This window comes from Canis lupus, chromosome 13 (genome assembly GCF_003254725.2).
Source record: "Canis lupus dingo isolate Sandy chromosome 13, ASM325472v2, whole genome shotgun sequence".
NCBI classification, from domain to species: Eukaryota; Metazoa; Chordata; class Mammalia; order Carnivora; family Canidae; genus Canis; species Canis lupus.
Genome location: NC_064255.1, coordinates 49,072,263 through 49,089,949, shown reverse-complemented (window position 1 = coordinate 49,089,949; position 17,687 = coordinate 49,072,263). Strand labels below are relative to the sequence as shown.

General features: G+C 38.1%; 1 protein-coding gene across 18 annotated transcripts in view; it reads right to left on the bottom strand.

The window, feature by feature from the left end:
* The window catches only part of LOC112652356 (bifunctional phosphoribosylaminoimidazole carboxylase/phosphoribosylaminoimidazole succinocarboxamide synthetase), a 388,335-nt gene that overhangs the window by 6,792 nt on the left and 363,856 nt on the right, over window positions 1-17,687 (bottom strand). For all 18 annotated transcript variants that reach the window (XM_049093243.1, XM_049093242.1, XM_049093246.1 and 15 more), the window contains 7 exons: window positions 15,165-15,362; window positions 7,852-8,030; window positions 5,537-5,716; window positions 5,323-5,436; window positions 4,361-4,444; window positions 2,029-2,209; window positions 10-168 (listed from right to left, as the gene is read on the bottom strand). In XM_049093243.1, the coding sequence (XP_048949200.1) occupies window positions 10-168; window positions 2,029-2,209; window positions 4,361-4,444; window positions 5,323-5,436; window positions 5,537-5,716; window positions 7,852-8,030; window positions 15,165-15,362 (1,095 nt within the window). The remainder of the gene's footprint in view (window positions 1-9; window positions 169-2,028; window positions 2,210-4,360; window positions 4,445-5,322; window positions 5,437-5,536; window positions 5,717-7,851; window positions 8,031-15,164; window positions 15,363-17,687) is intronic.

The following is a 17,687-nucleotide window of genomic DNA, read 5'->3' as shown; positions in this document are numbered from 1 at the left end:
GTATCTTACCGCTGGGTAGTCGAAGAGAAGACCACACATCCTGAGCTCCCCAGTCTGGAGTGAGTGGAGGGCAGCTGATAACTGGGTATGCAGTGTTGCCAGACATCACTGGACCCAAACCATTGCTTCTGCCTGCCACTGCCACAAATACAGTAGGAATGCCATCCCCTAGGGAAATTACACGTTTGTAATTGAATTGAAAGGAAATTTTAAGTTAGATTAAAACAAAATCCTGTATATCTTAACACCTTCAGTTCCTTTATTAGCAGTCTCCCGAAAAAGCATAAATAAGACAATATACGTTTCACTTTGCCATCTATTATATCAAAGGAGCAAGTAACGAAGTAGCAAGAATAGGTCTGGCCATCTTTGAGGTTTATAGTACAAACAGGGTACCAGCGTGCCATTGAGGGAATGGCTCAAAGGCCTGGCTCACCGAAATAAAGAATGATACCACTTGAACCAGTGTCCGTCCTGGTGTCTTTCAATCAACAGGGTAGAGAAAGACCTTGTTAATGGAGACTCAAGGTTCAGGAGCACATTTGAAAGAAGGCAGGCAAATTCAGTAATACAGTACCCAAATATTTAAGACCCCTCAATACATTTTCTAACATAACTCTTAAACATTTCATTCTTTGATATATTTATGTTATTCCTTTGTTTCTTACCACAGAGATTCCTAACCTGGAATCCAAAATTGTATTTATTTTTACTTTTCTGAGGAAAGAGTTCAGGCTTTCATTAACTTAAAAGAGGTCTAAGAACTTATCCCAGTTCCCTGCCCCGTTCCCAAACCTTAATATGTTCCTGTAATAACTATCTTTAGAAAAAAATCAACATTTTTCCCAGTTGAGAAACATTTAGTTATGTCTGTAGGACTCCATTATTTTAGATCGATACTATCCCATCAAGGTGTGTATGTATGTATGTATTTATCTATTGAAAAGGACTTTATTTATTTATTTTTATTTATTTTTTTAACAAAATTTTTTTTATATTTCTCTATATTTTTTAAAGATTTTTTAATTTATTTATTCATGAGAAACACAGAGAGAGAGGCAGAGACACAGGCAGAGGGAGAAGCAGGCTCCATGCAAGGAGCCTGATGTGGGACTCGATCCCGGGTCTCCAGGATCACACCGTGGGCTGCAGGCAGCACTAAACCGCTGCACCACCGGGGCTGCCCCCTTTTTTATTGAGACACACACAGAAAGAGGGAGAGACACAGGCAGAGGGAGAAGCAGGCTCCCTATGGGGAACCCGATGTGGGACTCAATCCCCAGACCTCGGGATCATACCCTGGTTAAAGGCAGATGCTCAACATTGGGCCACCCAGGTGTCCCAAGGCATTTCTTTTGTATACTAAATTATAAAATTATTCCTTAGTTTTATGTCTAACTACCTTTTAGGAAAGGCTGATCATTATAAATATTTGTAAGGACCTACTACCTCAACTAAAATTGTTGTAGACAATTATGTCTCACTTTTTCTTGGTGGGTGGGGGCCTCTACTCTTTTATTTTTTTTGACTTTTTTTTAAAGATTTTATTTATTTGACAGAGAGAAAGCACAAGCAGGTTGAGTGGCAGGCAGGGGGAGAGGTCTGAGAGGCAAGCCCCTTGAGAAGCAGGGATCTTGTGGGGGGCGGGAGGGGGGGCTTGATCCCAGGTCACTGGGATCGTGATCTGAGCCAAAGGCAGATGCTTAACTGACTGAGCCACCGAGGTGCCCCTATTTTTGATATATTTTTTAAAAAACCTGAATAAAACCTGAATGTCATCGACACACAATGTTGTATGATTTTCAGGTGCACGCAGGTTGCATTTTCAATTCTTTCTCCCTGAGCCATTCTTTTATAAGTGCCTAAAGCACCTTACACTCTTTGGAAGTGAGTATCATGAAAGCCTAGACTGTCATTTTTCCCCTTGAAAATGTGGCCAATTCTTTTTCAGCATTATTAGTCAAAAAACAAGATTTATTGGCAAAATCAGAAGAACTTCCTGAAATGCTCTAGTTATGTGACATTTACCTTCATACTCTGCTTTAATCCTCAGAGTTTCATCTGGTCCTTTATGGGCAGATGTTACCCGAAGCTCACATGGAATGCCAAAATTTCCACAAGCCTTTTGGATTTTTTCACAGTGACTGAGATCAGAAGTTGAGCCCATCAGTACTACAACTCTGCACTGACTTTCTGATTTTAGAAGTAACTGGAAAGGAAAAACATGGATATGCAAAAGAAGATGGCAAAATGGATAAATACAGAAATGAATACCACAAGAATAATAATCAGTTTACAGAGCTAGAGGAGAGTAAAATTACAACTGGAGAGAATATTTAATAGACCAAATTCAAGACAGACACAAACAGGATAAAACGATAGAGTATTTATTTTTCATAATAACCTTTATATAAAAAAAGCAGTCTTCATAATTAAGATCTAAAAAGATTTTCATCAGATAGATTATATTTTATATTATATAAGCTATTATAAATAAAAGGCAAAGAATCACTCCTAATTAATTTCAGAAAGCTGTAATATAAAATATTTCATCCTAAGATTTTTTTTTTAAAACATCTTATTTATTCATGAGAGACACACAGAGAGAGGCAGAGACATAGAGGGAGAAGCAGACTCCATCCAGGGAGCCTGATCCAGGACTCAATCCTAGGACCCCGGGATGACCTGAGCTAAAGGCAGATGCTCAACCACGGAGCCACTCAGGCATCCCTCATCCTCAGATTTTTAGTACATTGCGTTTAATGGAGACTTTAAGGCATAATGAGCCAAAATAAAGAGATTATATCATAAACCTTTAAAGTTAGTTGCTTAGGGAAGCCCGGGTGGCTCGGCGGTTTAGTGCCGCCTTCAGCCCAGGGCCTGATCCTAGAGACCTGGATCAAGTCCAACGTCAGGCTCCCCGCATGGAGCCTGCTTCTCCCTCTGCCTGTGTCTCTGCATCTCTGCCTCTCTCTCTCTCTGTGTGTGTCTCTCATGAATAAATAAAATCTTAAAAAAATAAAAAATAAAAATAAAGTTAGTTGCTTAAAATTCAAAATGCTTGTTTCCATGGAAATGATGTTTTGAAAACTGGCTGTGACCCTTGGATAACTGCAAATCCCATTCAATTTCCATGGAATTACAGTGATTGTAATACCCTAAATCTTAAAAAAAAAAAAAAGATTTGAGAGAGATAGCAAGCATGCATATGTGTGTGTGTGCGCGCACACACACACACACACACAGGAGCAAGCAGAGTGGGAGAAAGAATCTTAAGTAGATACCCCACTGAGCACAGAGCCTGACTTGGGGCTTGATCCCAGGACCCTGAGATCATGACCTGAGCCAAAATGAAGAGTTGGACACTTAACCAACTGAGCCACCCGGCACCCTGATAATACCATCAATCTTTTTTTTTTTTTTTACCATAAGTCTTAAAGTAACATTTTAATGTCACATGGAGTTCTAATTCTGAACTCTACTTCTGAAACCCATGCTAGTAGAACTCTGAATAGCAGTGGCAAGGTGGGTAGGAAATGTAAGGGGCAGGGAGAAGACAAGGATTCTAGGTTTCCCCAATAGAATTTGGGAGTATACTGGCCAGTTCAACAGCAGAGGGTTTCAATATGTTATTGAGAACAGTTTAGGTGGTACATTTCTTTTTTTTTTTTTTTTACATTTTTATTTATTTATGATAGTCACAGAGAGAGAGAGAGAGAGAGAGAGAGAGAGACACAGGCAGAGGGAGAAGCAGGCTCCATGCACCGGGAGCCCGACGTGGGATTCGATCCCGGATCTCCAGGATCGCGCCCTGGGCCAAAGGCAGGCGCCAAACCGCTGCGCCACAGGGATCCCAGGTGGTACATTTCTTAAAAGTGCTCCTTTAAAAACAAAAACTACTGGAGAAAAGGGCGCTTGGTGGGCCCTATATCTGTGCTCAATGGGGAGTCTGCTTAAGGATTCTCTCTCTCCCTCTGCCCCTCCTCCCACTTGCACACACATTCTACAATAAATATTAATTTTAAAAAACCCACTGGAAAAAAGAAAACTGCACCATCTCACTTTTACTTTCCTTTTAAAAAAGAAAAAAGATTTTATTTATTTATTTGGAGAGAGAGTTGGCAAGCAGGGGAGGGGCAGAGGGAGATGAAGAAAGAATCTTAAGCAGACTCCATATCAAACGCCAAGCCTGAGGTGGGGTTCAAATCCATGATCCTAATATCCTGAGATCATGACTCGAGCTGAAATCAATAGCATGATACTCAACAGACTGAGCCACCCAGGTGCCCTTATTTTCCTTTTAGAAGCAAGATCTTGGAGAAAAATACAGAACACCATGGGTTTATTATAAAAGTTTTACCTCTACTCTTTCTGCAACCCACTCAAAATTTTTCTTCACCATCTGGAGCCCTTCTGGAGTTACTTCCTTGAGGTCACGATATGACTAGAAAATAATAAGGTAGAAAGTTTAGAATACAGATATTCTATTAATAATATTCTTGCTAACTGAAATTATTTGATTTTGGAGTTTGGGGTAGATTATGAAAAGCTTGCATAGCAAGGAATATATCTAAAAATCTATGTAAACCTATAAATCCTTTTCCTGAATTAGACTAGAAAAAGTTCATTCATTTAAGGATAAGTGCTTTCTACACTAGCAACTACGATTAAGTGCCTTGCGCAATTCTTACATAGTGTACAGAATATCTGTTCTAATTTCGTTTTCATAGGACAGAGCAGAAATGGAATCTGATAAGATCCACCACACTTGGGACAGAGTTCCAGATCGCCACTCATTCTTATAATTAGGAAGATAGCAATCATCCTCTCAGTACCTTAGAGGATGACCAAAGAAGGATGACACCTGCTCTGTGTGATGGTCATAATATATGAGAAATCTGTTTTGTAAAGTATTGTTCCTATTTTTTTCTCAGGATATAGAAAGTATAAGAGACGTTTATCTTTTTTTTTTAAGATTTTATTTATTTATTCATGAGAGAGGAGGGAGAAAGAGAGAGAGAGGGAGGGAGAGAGAGAGAGAGAGAGGCAGAGACACAGGCAGAGGGAGAAGCAGGCTCCATGCAGGGAGCCCAATGTGGGACTCAATCCCGGGACCCCAGGATCATGCCCTGGTCCGAAGGCAGCGCCAAACCATTGAGCCACTCAGTGATCCCGAGATATTTATCTTTAAGGGTAAACAGCAATCAACTCAGGTTCTTATCATATGGAACAATAACTGCCTTTTCTTTCCCCCCATCTTTCTATTCACCTCTATCCCAGCCTGATCTTGCAAAGAATAAAAAAAAAATCCTGAAGCATTACCTGTTTGTCTTTCTGTTGGCTTCGATCTCCTGATGGCCAGAGTCTCCAGGAATCATTATCAATAACATCAGCAAGAACAATTTCTTTGGTGGTTACATCAACACCAAATTCAATCTAGAAATAGCACATCACCAAAGAAAAGTTTTCAAAACTCTACAACTAACGACATTTATCAGTTATAATCTTTCCTCTCAAAATTCCATTTTATTTGTACCTTCATATCAACCAGTGTACAGTTTTGGGGCAACCAGGATTTCTCCAGTATTTCAAAAATAGCCTGTGTAGCATGACTCATGATATCCACTTCAGTCTGGCCTATAACAAGTCCAGCAAAGCAAAATTTTGCAGCAATTAGCTGTTCTTCAGACCACTGTGGATCATTATTGGCATCATCCTGAAAATAAAGTATAGGAGTACAATTACTTTAAATATGAAAATTTTGAACTTTTGAGATAAACTGAAGCCCTTTTTCCCTTGACCATGAATTCCTCAGAAATATTTTCTCTAAAAACTTTTTTTATTAAAATGCCCCTTATCCCTGGGTGGCGCAGCGGTTTAGCGCCTGCCTTTGGCCCAGGGCACGATCCTGGAGACCCAGGATCGAATCCCACATCGGGCTCCCGGTGCATGGAGCCTGCTTCTCCCTCTGCCTGTGTCTCTGCCTCTCTCTCTGTGTGACTATCATAAATAAATAAAAATTAAAAAAAAAATGCCCCTTAATTCACAATTGTTTTAAATTTGTCTAGTTTTAATAGCTACTTTAAAATTCAAGATATTCAGTAACTTATTCTAGGTGATGAAGTATTTGAAATAATTTGCTCTCTTTATATAAACTAAGTAAGTTTGTGATTTTAATGTTTTCTTCATGAGTCAACAGATAGTAAGAAGACCAAACCACATTTTAGCTCACTAAATCTTTCCAGAAAGCAATTTTCATAATCTCCCAATCTTTTTCCTTTTTTTAAAGATTTTAAATAATTTCTACACCCAACGTGGGGCTTGAACTCACAATCTTGCGATCACAAGTCACATGCTCTACTGACTGAGCCAGGCAGGCACTACTCTTGACCTCATTTTTATTTTATTTCTTAAAAGATTTTATTTATTTATTCATGAGGGATACAGAGAGAGAGGCAAAGACACAGGGAAAAGTAGGCTCCTCGCAGGGAACCCGACGTGGGACTCAGTCCCGGGACCAGGATCATGCCTTGAGCCAAAGGCAGACAGATGCTCAACCACTGAGCCACCCAGGCGTCCCTTGATCTCATTTTTAATAAGAATTTATATAAGACTACAAGTGTTTAAGGATATTATTTGATAATTCAAGAGACTTCATATTAAGCCATTAGTAAAAAAAAAAATAACTTTCATGTTATTCTAAGTAGTGTCCCAATTTCACATGAAAAATTCTTTTCATTTCAGGTTTTATTCATTTATTTGAGAGAAAGAGACAGAGATAGTGAGAAAAAGCACAAGTAGGGAGGAAAGGGAGAAGCAGGCTCCCCACTGAGCAGGGAGCCCGATGTGGGGTTCAATTCCAGGACTCTAAGATCATGACCTGAATCACAGGCAAATGCTTAACTGATGAGCCACCCAGGTGCCCCTGAAATTTTTCTTTTATGAATTCTAGATTTGTATTATATAAACATTTTAAGGTGTGCAATTTACTGATTACACTTGATCTAGGCTAAAAGGCTGAGAGGCAATTTCAGCTCACTGTTTAAAAATGCTACATAAGGTACAAGTGGGTGCTCAGTTGATTCAGCATCCAACTTTTGGTTCTAGCTCAGGTCATGATCTCAGGGCCCTCATGTCTGGCTGGTTCCCTGCCAGCATAGAGTCTGCTTGGGATTGTTTTCCCCTTCCTCTCCCTCCCCATCTGCTCCACAACCCCGCCCCCCTCCGTGTACATGCTCATTTGTTCACTTTCTCCCTCTTTCTTTTTCTCTCAATAAATAAATAAAATCTTAGGGGCGCCCAGGTGGCTTAGTGGTTGAGTGTCTGCCTTTGGCTCAGGTAATGATCCCGGGGTCCTGGGATTGGGTCCCATTATCAGGCTCCCTCTGGGGAGCCTGTTTCTCCTTCTGCCTGTGTCTTTGCCTTTCTCTGTGTCTCTCATGCATAAATAAAAAAAATATTAAAAAAAAAAATAAAGGAAAAAAAATGCTACAGAAACATTACTTCTGACTTTGGAACTATGCATAAACAAAGAGGAAAAGAGACAAGGAGTTTCAATAAAGAAAACCAATACAAATTTTTAACAACTGATTCCTACATCTTTGGTGGTTTTGCTTGTAAGACACATCAGTAATAGTTTTTCTGTATCTGAATATAAAAAGATCCCTTGTATTTGCTTTTACTTCAAACTCTTTAATGAAGAATTTAAAAAATTTCTGAATTATTTTTCTTCCTAATAACTGCATTTTTCAAAAATTTTAAAAAAGATTTTAATAACATTAAATCTTTTTTGACTTTGAAATTACATTTGTTGCTATATTATAGTAAGACACAGAAGCATAAAATAATTACCTTGAAAAACAGCTCCACTTTAGGTGGGTAAAATTTATATCCTTCTTTGACACCAGGATTTCTTTTGAGAAAAGAACCAGTTGCTATTCTTCTACAAACCCATTCAATTGGAATCATCTCACATTTAGGTGCAATGAAAGCTGTCTCCCCACACATTCTGGTGAAAGCAGTTTTGATACCTATATATTGATAAAAAGTTTTTTAAAAAAGCATTAAAATTGTATTTAAAAAGGTAGACCTGAGGTATAATAAACTACTATTTACAAAAAACAAATGAAAAAACTTTATCTAGCCAAATGCATTATCCCTAAATGACACTATCAAAAATAATTTTTTAAAAAGTACAAGTAGAAAAATTATTAATATGCTTAATATTGATAAGCTTAATGCTTACCAAAATATTTAGGAATATTTCATTTTAATGTTGCCTGGCATTATGGCAAGACATAATGAATGTCTTTACCATTCATTTTTTCATACATTCAAAAAATACCTATTGAGTAACTTCTGCTACAGCTTACCTAACTTTGCATAAAGCATGTAACTCATTTAAGTGATGCTAAATTATCTTTAAACCAAATTTGGTTATATGATTTTCACATTTTACAGTCCAGTATTAAATGAGCCTTATAAAATAAAATATCAGTCTACTTATCACAATCAGATACAGCCCTAAGTTTTAGATCACCCTTTTCTCTTATATTTGAAGAAAATAATCCCTGAAAACATATCCAACAGGTGACAGCAGGAACATAGTGGCCAATTTGGTGAAGAGCAAAGAAAACACTTGTTCTTCCTTTCCCTTCTATTTGACTCAAACTGTTACTGGAAAACCAAGATAAAAAGCTAGCTAGTGATGGGAGCTGTTTTATTTAGGGGCTTTGGAAAATAATTTCTCTGATCATAGTTATGATATATCATGAACTATATGATCCAGCAATTCTACTTCTAGGTATTCCAAGTACTAACACTGCAGCCTGAAGATGAGCATTATTATGTTAACCTATACAGGTTTCCAGAAGACGTTTTAATCATGTTAATGCTACAGTATTTGTGTGCCATGCAGTAACACTTCTAGAAAAGGTAGTAAAGAATTGAAAGCAGGGACTCAAATAGATACTTGTACACCAACGTTCACAACAGCACAATTTACAATAGGGGAAAACAAAAATAAAAACAAAAAGGGGGGGAAAAAGCAGTACCTGGGTGGCTCAGTTAAGTGTCTGCCTTCAGCTCAGGTCATGATCCCAGGGTCCTGGGATCAAACCCCACATGGGGCTCCCTGCTCAGCGGGAGCCTGCTCCCTCTACCCCCCACCCATGCTTTCTCTCTCTCTGCATTCTCTCTGAAATTAATAAAAATCTTAGGGATCCCTGGGTGGCGCATGGGATCCCTGGGTGGCGCAGCGGTTTGGCGCCTGCCTTTGGCCCAGGGCGTGATCCCGGAGACCCAGGATCAAGTCCCACGTCGGGCTCCTGGTGCATGGAGCCTGCTTCTCCCTCTCTCTGCCTGTGTCTCTGCCTCTCTCTCTCTAACTATCATAAATAAATAAAAATTAAAAAAAAAATAAAAAATCTTAAAAAAAGGGGGGGAGGGGGAATAACTCAAATGTCCATAAATAAACAGATGAAAAGATAGCCAAAATATAATATATACATAAAATGAATTGTTATTCAGTCATTTTGAGAAGAAATAAAACTCTGATACATGCTACAACATGGATAAACCTTGAAAACATTACACTAGGGCAGTCCGGGTGGCTCAGTGGTTTAGTGCCACCTTCAGCCCAGGGCCTGATCCTGGAGACCCGGAGATCCCTGCATGGAGCCTACTTCTCCCTCTGCCTGTGTCTGCCTCTCTCTGTCTCTCATGAATAAATAAAATCTTAAAAAAAAAAAATACAAGAAAACATTACACTAAGTGAAATAAAAGGACAAATACAGTATAAATCCACTAATATGATGTACGTAAAATAGGCAAATTCATAATCAGAAAGTAGAATAGAGGTTACCAGAGCTGGGAAGGGAGAATGGAGAGTTTTATTTAAGGGGCCAGAGTTTCTGTGTAAGATGATAAAAAAGTTCTGGCAATAGATAACTAATGCCACTGGATTTACACCGTAAGATGGTTAAAATGACAAATTTTGTTATGTTTATTTTATCACAATTAACAAAAAAAGTTTTTTAAGTACACTCTATGCCCAATGTGGGGCCTGAACTCAAGACCCTGAGATTAAGAGTCACATGCTCTACTGACTGAGCCAGTCAGATGCCCCAACACAATTTAATTTTAAAAAGTAGCAAGACCTACCTTAGGTCAAACATCATAAATTTGTTTTCATTTGTTTAATCCTCATAATACCTGAGAAGGTAGATAATATGACAAATATCCAACAAAATAGATAAGGACAAAGGCATAGTACTTATGTCAGCTAGTATTAGATAAAGCAGTTTCCAACCAACACTATTTGAACTCTGGGCTACCCACTTAACCACTATGCTATACTGCCTCTCCAAGAAGTGTTAGTATATCACAGTACAAAGTAATACAACAGAATTAACGTGAATTAAAATATCTGGAAACTTGCATGGGTTCAACATAATAATGTTCACCTTCAGGCTGCAATGTTAGTACTTCCAATCCCAGTCTCATCTTCTAAGATTAATTTTTTCTTATTAGAAAATGATCAAGAATCTTTGATCATACACACACCTACACATATATATTTCCCTACATGAGGGAATCTACATTTATGTAAGACTTGCACTGTGTTGTTTTATGTGTTATGTCATGTAACCACACATAACATTGTTCTGGTAGGTATTATTACATTTTACAATGAAAGAAACAGGCTCAAACAAGTAATATGAAAAGCTGGGTCATGTTGCCAATCAGTAATGGTGCCTGGACCAGTTTTTTTTTTTTTTTTTTTTTTTAAAGATTTTATTTATTTATTCATGAGAGAGAGAGAGAGAAAGAGAGAGAGAGAGAGAGGCAGAGACACAAGGCAGAGGGAGAAGCAGGCTCCATGCAGGGAGCCTGATGTAGGACTCAATCCCAGGACTCTGGGATCACGCCCTGGGCCAAAGGCAGGCACTAAACTGCTGAGCCACCCAGGGATCCTAACCTAGACCAGTTTCAAAACCTGTATTGTATTCTCTGTACTCCCTTTGGATTTGACCAGTAAGATTTATGTGAAACAGGGAACTGTTATATGCTACATGAACAAGAACTCTGGCAAAGAATAACAGTGAGAATAAATGGTCATTTTAACCCTTAAAGAATGATTGGGCTCATGCTTATGGATAGGCAAATGATTTAAATCAATCCTGAATTATATAGGTGATAATTATATGCCTGGCTTCAAGAGTTCTCCCTTTTAAGGTCTTTGTCATATTTGTTTATTTGTCTACTAAGCTTGAAAGACTAGTATCCAAACCTATTTAAATCTAAAAAAGTTACTTTTACTCAGAAGAAAACTCTTCCTTACATCTAAGAACCAAAAGCACAGAATCAATTTACAGTAATGATCCAGCACAGGAAAAAAACTGCTTCAAAAAGAAAAGATTCAGTTTAGATGATATAATGACTGCTTCTAACACACGTGCTAATCATATTAGCAAATGTCACGGGGGGGGGGGGGGGGGGGGGGGATGAGCTAAAGAACCCTCCTCACCTCTCACTGCTTACAAAATTTAAGACTCCTATCAAGATTGCTAAGCAAATGTCACTTCCTACTCTAAATTACAATGGCTGTATCTGATAGCTAATCAGCCCACATGTCCCGTCCCCTCATGTGTTAAGGCTGCCGGGCTCCTCATCTTTGTTTTAGCAACTGCAGGACTTCTACCCATTATCACTACTAACCCCTAAATGTAATTACAGGTTTCTGTGGGAGAATTGAGACTTAAAAGGCTAGGTTTTGATGTAAAGTATTGAGACCAAATCCACACATTTCATAACTCAGGTGTAGCACCTATAATATTATTTCCATGGAAAAACAGTATGTCGGGCAGCCCCGGTGGTGCAGCGGTTTAGCGCCACCTGCAGCCCGGGGTGTGATCCTGGAGACCTGGGATCAAGTCCCACATTGGGCTTCCTGCATGGAGCCTGCTTCTCTGCCTGTGTCTCTGCCTCTCTCTCGCTCTCTCTGAATGAATAAATAAATAAATCTTAAAAAAAAAAAAAAGAAAAAGAAAAAAAAACAGTATGTCTTGTATCTATTATTTGTATAGTATTTTAAAGTTTGCTTATGATTGACAATGAAAAAAACTAGAATCCATGAACACCAATAAAAAATAAATTTATAAAAATAAAATAAAAAAAAGAAAAGAAAAAAAAAGGAAAAAAACTAGAATCCTGATTTACCAGATCTCATTTGGTGCTCTTCCCATTCTAACTTCTAGAAATAGCTTAATTAGGAATATAATCTTGATTATAAAGAAAGCAATTTTAAATAGTCCTTTGGTGGTCAGCTAGGCACACCATTTATTGATCTATCGGCAAGTAAAAATTCAATAAGGCAAAAGAATTCCTAATCTGTCTTCTAAAACAAATCTAAGGGGACATCTAGGTGGGTCAGTGGTTGAGCATGCCTTCAGCTCAGGTATGATCCCAGTCCAGGGACTGAGTCCCGTATCAGGCTCCCTGTGAGAAGCATGCTCCTCCCTCTGTGCCTCTGCCTCTCTGTGTCTCTCATGAATAAATAAAATCTTTAAAAAATCAATCAATCACTCAACCAATCAAATCTAGGGATTTTTAAAAACTTAAGTTTTCCTTAATTTCAGTGTACAAAACCTGAAAAATACTTTCAACATTTCTTGTGAACCAAGTTAAGTTTTAGTTAAGTGTGCCAAATACAGTAGTTTAAAGATAATTGTTGGATTACTTCACCTAGGATGACAAACTTTCTCAGCTTTCTCAGATGTAGGACTTTCAGAGTCAAAACTGGGAAACTTCTGGACAGATAATTTGGGTTACCTTAATTTACTTTTTGTTAAGCCCTAGAAAGTACACTGAATAAGCAAATAAAAACTTGGGCCTGTACATATCTTCCATTACTTAAAGGTAAATAAATAAATAGATAAATAAATACACACAAAGTATATATAAAACCAGATAGCTATGTGTAACTACTATGCGTATGCACGAGCTAATTTTTTTATTGTTAACAATTTATAGTATTAAAAAACTTTCTAAAATTGTAATATGTACAGGGAAAATGAGATAACTTGGCAAGTTTAAAATGGATCACTTATCTGTATTGCAAAACGAATATAAAATTAGTTTGATGCTCTCTATAGAAATTTACTCAGTTACTGAGAAACCACCAATCAAGGAAGCCTTGAAATAAAAATCCTAAAATCTGGGACACCTGGGTGGCTCAGCGGTTGAGCATCTGCCTCAGGGCGTGATCCCAGATTCCCAGGTTCAAGTCCCACAGCAGGCTCCTTGCAGGGGCCTGCTTTTCCCTTTGCCTGTGTGTCTGCCCCTCTCTCTGTGTGTCTCTCATGAATAAATAAATAAAATCTTAAAAAAAAGAAATCCTAAAATCTTATTACTTAGGAACTGTGGGTAGTCCTTTAAACTTCTAACATACTTTCTATATAGAGGGATTTATGATGTGGATGACAAATTAAGTTGGCAATTAACCATTTTTTTCCTATATTGACTTAAAAAGTGTTCAACAGAAAACTAGGAAAGAGGCAAAAACAGAATTGACTTAACTTGAATCACCTTGTTATTTTGTGGTAAGCAGGTATATCTATCTTGACTGGAAATAAAGGTATTAAATTCCCCTTTGGGATTCAAAAAGATTAATTTAAGAGAGATTATGGACATACCTTGAATAATTGTGGGTTCGGTTCCACACTACCACAATACATCAAATTAATTTTTTGGTTTCCCAGTGCACATACAAGTTATATTTATACTATACTGTGGTCTACTAAGTGTGTGATAGTATGGTATCTAAAAAAGGATATATTTTATGTTAAAAAATTCTTCATTGTTAAAAAATGCTATCATCTGAGCTTTCAGCAAGTTGTGATCACTGATCATAGTTCACCATAACAAATCTAATAATGAGAAAGTTAAAATATTGAGAGAATTACCAAAATGTGCTAGCAATATGAAAAGAACAAATGCTGTTGGAAAAATGGCACCAACAGAGTTTTTCAGTGCAGAGGCAGGTTTGCCACAAACCTTTGTTAAAAAGAAAAAATAAAAGGCAATATCCACGAAACACAATAAAGTGCAATAAAACAGGGTAGGACTGTAATGCTTACAGGAAATTCTAAGCAATGAAAAGGGCAACTGGGTAGTAAAAGGAGACAAAATTATTAAATTATAAAATTAGAACTGGGATTGTAAAAACAAAGCTTTTATTTTATAGATAAGGAACTAGAGCCTTCAAAGGTTGAATGATCCAAGACAATGAAGTCTTCCGCTGGAAGAAAAGAGCTTAAATCTTTTCTTAGCTGAGATATCATATACTACAGACAAATCAGCACTGTCTGAATCCCTGCAGAAAGGTCCATTATTTCATTCCCCTTTCTTTACTCCAGTGCCTTCCAAAGAATGTTCTGATCTCATGTTTTTGTATCTATAGGAAATAGTCTTCTTTCAGTTTCAGAGTAGGGGGTAACCCTGGAGATCCTGGATTCTAGTTCAAACCCCTCCCTCACTTGGGGCACAATGAGAAGGTGTGGTGGCAACCTTCAAATACTTTTCAGGGCTTTCAGCTGGAAAAGGGATTTGAAATTTTGTCTTATCTCTAAGGAGCAGAGCAAAGAATATAGAATTACAGGTACCAAATTTCAATTCTTCAATTAAAGCTGCCTAATCCGAGAATGGGCCTCCTTTATAGGTGAGTCTCTCCTAGGACATCTTCCTAGAAGACAAAGTTACAGAGAAGATATGCATGCCAGATAAAAACTGTGGCAAAATATTAGGAGGCCTTAACTAAATGATACCACTTACTAATTCCAAATTAAAGTGCTATAGTAAAATTTATGAGTTCCTGGTTTAAGTAACCTTAGCTTTTGAGACATCCTCAAAGGACATGTTCTCGATGCAAGTAATGTCATCTCCCCATGAAAGAGATCAGAGTATGCTCTGTGTGTGTATGCACTCAAAAGGGAGGAGACTATGGGGGGGGGGGGGAGAGCCACTTACCTGCTTTTACATTAATAGCTGAAAAGGTGGTCAACACGTTGTTAATCCAAATAACGCCATTTCTCTATGAAAGGACCAATAGGTGTGTGTGTGTGAGGGAGAACATGAAAAGGGAAGTTATTGAGAGAGCCACTTACCTGCTTCCTTTAACAACTGAAAAATACAACTGGTAGTTTTATTTGAGATTGCAGCTTTTCCTTCCAGGTGATTCTTTCTGGCTGCATTTCCTGCTGTAATCTGGTCCTTGGACTGCAGGAGGACTTTTCCTGGACTATCGAGCAATTCATAGACTTCTTTTGTTTTACCCTCATAGAGTTTTTTACCAATATTCAGTACTGTGGAAATAAAATGGGAGACATCAGATTTCAGAAAAAAGTTTTCTGAGACTTAAGTTACCTAGAATGATCAAGCACAGAACATACAGAATAGTTAAGGAATAATGTTAGTAAAAATTCATTCATCTGCATAGAATCTTATACTCAAAGTATTTTCACAGGCTTCATATTTGATTCACATAATTTTGAGACAAACTGTAATCACATAAATAGAGTTGACTCTTGAACTACGTGGGGTTTAGGGTTGAAAATCTGCATGTAACTTTTACTCCCTAAAAACTTAATAGCCTACTGTTGATCAGAAAGCTTGCTGATAACATTAAATGGCCAATTAACACAATTTTCTAAATTATATCTATCTTACGCTGTATTCTTACAATAAACTAGAGAAAATAATAAAATCTTAAGAGAAAATATTTTTGCAGTTCTGTGTGGTATTTATCAGAAAAAAAAAAAAAAATCCAAGTGTAAGTGGACCAGTGCAGATCAAACCCAAGCTGTTCAAGGGACAACTGTATCAAGATTAGAAAACTAAGTATCAAAAAGGTAGAGGCCCTGCAGATAGGAAATGGCAGAGCTAGACAATATCCTCTGTCTTCTGAGATGATTATTCTTTGCTCTTTCTACTATCAACCCTTCTCTCACAGCAGAACTAAAGTAGAACTAATTTAAATTAATGTAACCTACAAATAGTATTTGCATTTTTATATGTTCACAATACAATAATTAAACTAGCTTGTAGATGAAAAAATACTTTATTTTTTGTGACTTTTGCTTGGCATGGCAGGCAAAATGGGAAAGTTCAGCCAGAAGGGTTTCTTGATTTTTGAAGTGCAAGAGGAGGCACCACTTCCCACTGAGGTTAGTCAATTTCCAAGTACCTCTATTTCTTGATCTTTCTCCCCTATCCCCCAGTGTTAATCCTTCCTCCATACTAACAGATGTGAGACACTGTGAGGAAGTAAGGACAAGGGAACCCAATTTGATGCAGGTCACAGACCTATAAAAAGGTAGACTGGTCATCTGAAAGAATGATTTAGATGAAGATGAGAGATACAGAAGTTTAAGGACTTAAAATTTCCAAGGGGAGAAATCACCCCTCATGCTCCCAGATCATGGACTCATTCTCAGTATTGGCATTTTTTAATGTCCATGTGCCAGGTATACTAGGGATATACCAATAAACAAGACAGAATTCCTACTCTCAGGCAACAGGAGTCTGAGGGAAGCTGAAATTAAACAGGATATCATAATAAGATGTGAGAAGTACAGACACAGATCACAGGTTCATAGCAGGCCTACCCAACCTAGTCTAGACACCAGAGAAGGAAGTCTGGAACAAAGTGAGGTTTAGGTTGAGATCTGAGGAAGGATAAACATTTAGCCAGAAGAGGGAAAGGGGTTGGTAGTGGTGGTGAAAAAAAGACCATGGGGAAAGAGTGCATGGCAGGACTATAGAATGGTTGGAGCATGGGAATCCCTGGGTGGCTCAGCAGTTTAGTGCCTGCCTTTGGCCTAGGAGTTCCAGGATCCAGATCCAGTCCCACATCGGGTCCCCCGCATGGAGCCTGCTTCTTCCTCTGCCTGTGCCTCTGCCCCTTTCTCTCTCTGTGTGTGTTTCATGAATAACAATAAAGTCTTTAAAAAAAAAAAAAAGAATGGTTGGAGCACTGTGTTTATGTATACTGCTGTTGGGCAGAGGAGGGCAGAGGAGGACAGCAGCTACAGAACAGAAAGGATGGCAGGAGAACTGAGCAGTTGATAGATCACCACCTAGTGGAGGTAACCATTAATCAAACCAGTTACTGAATTGTAATAGTTACTGCTGCAGGGTACCTAAAGGAGGAATTCCCATCCTGTTGTACCGTTCTGACTCACAAGCTGTAAAAGGCTCCTCAAATTAGAGTCTCAGTTTAGGGCTCCAACTCTAGATTTCTCTATTCCCTTTCCAGAACTCTAAACTTCTGTAACTGAATTTCTGTATCCCACTTCCAGGCTTTTGACATACTTTCCCTAGGTCCAAACACTGTTTCCTTCCCTTGAATTTTACTATTCATCCTTCAGGCTTCATACATTGTGTTGACAATGTTTAGATTTTATCCTAAGAACAACCATGTGGCTTTTAAGCATTTTAGCAAAATGACAGATTTCTGTATTAAAAAGATTGTGGCTGCTGTGTGGAAAATGCAATGAAGAAAGGGTGGATAGATGAAAACCAGAGACTGAAATACCAGTTAAGATGCTGCTGCAGCAGTGAAGGCCAAGAAATGTCCTGGTCTAAGGAAAGCAGTGGAAAAAGGCTCAAGATATTTAAAAGGTAAAAGT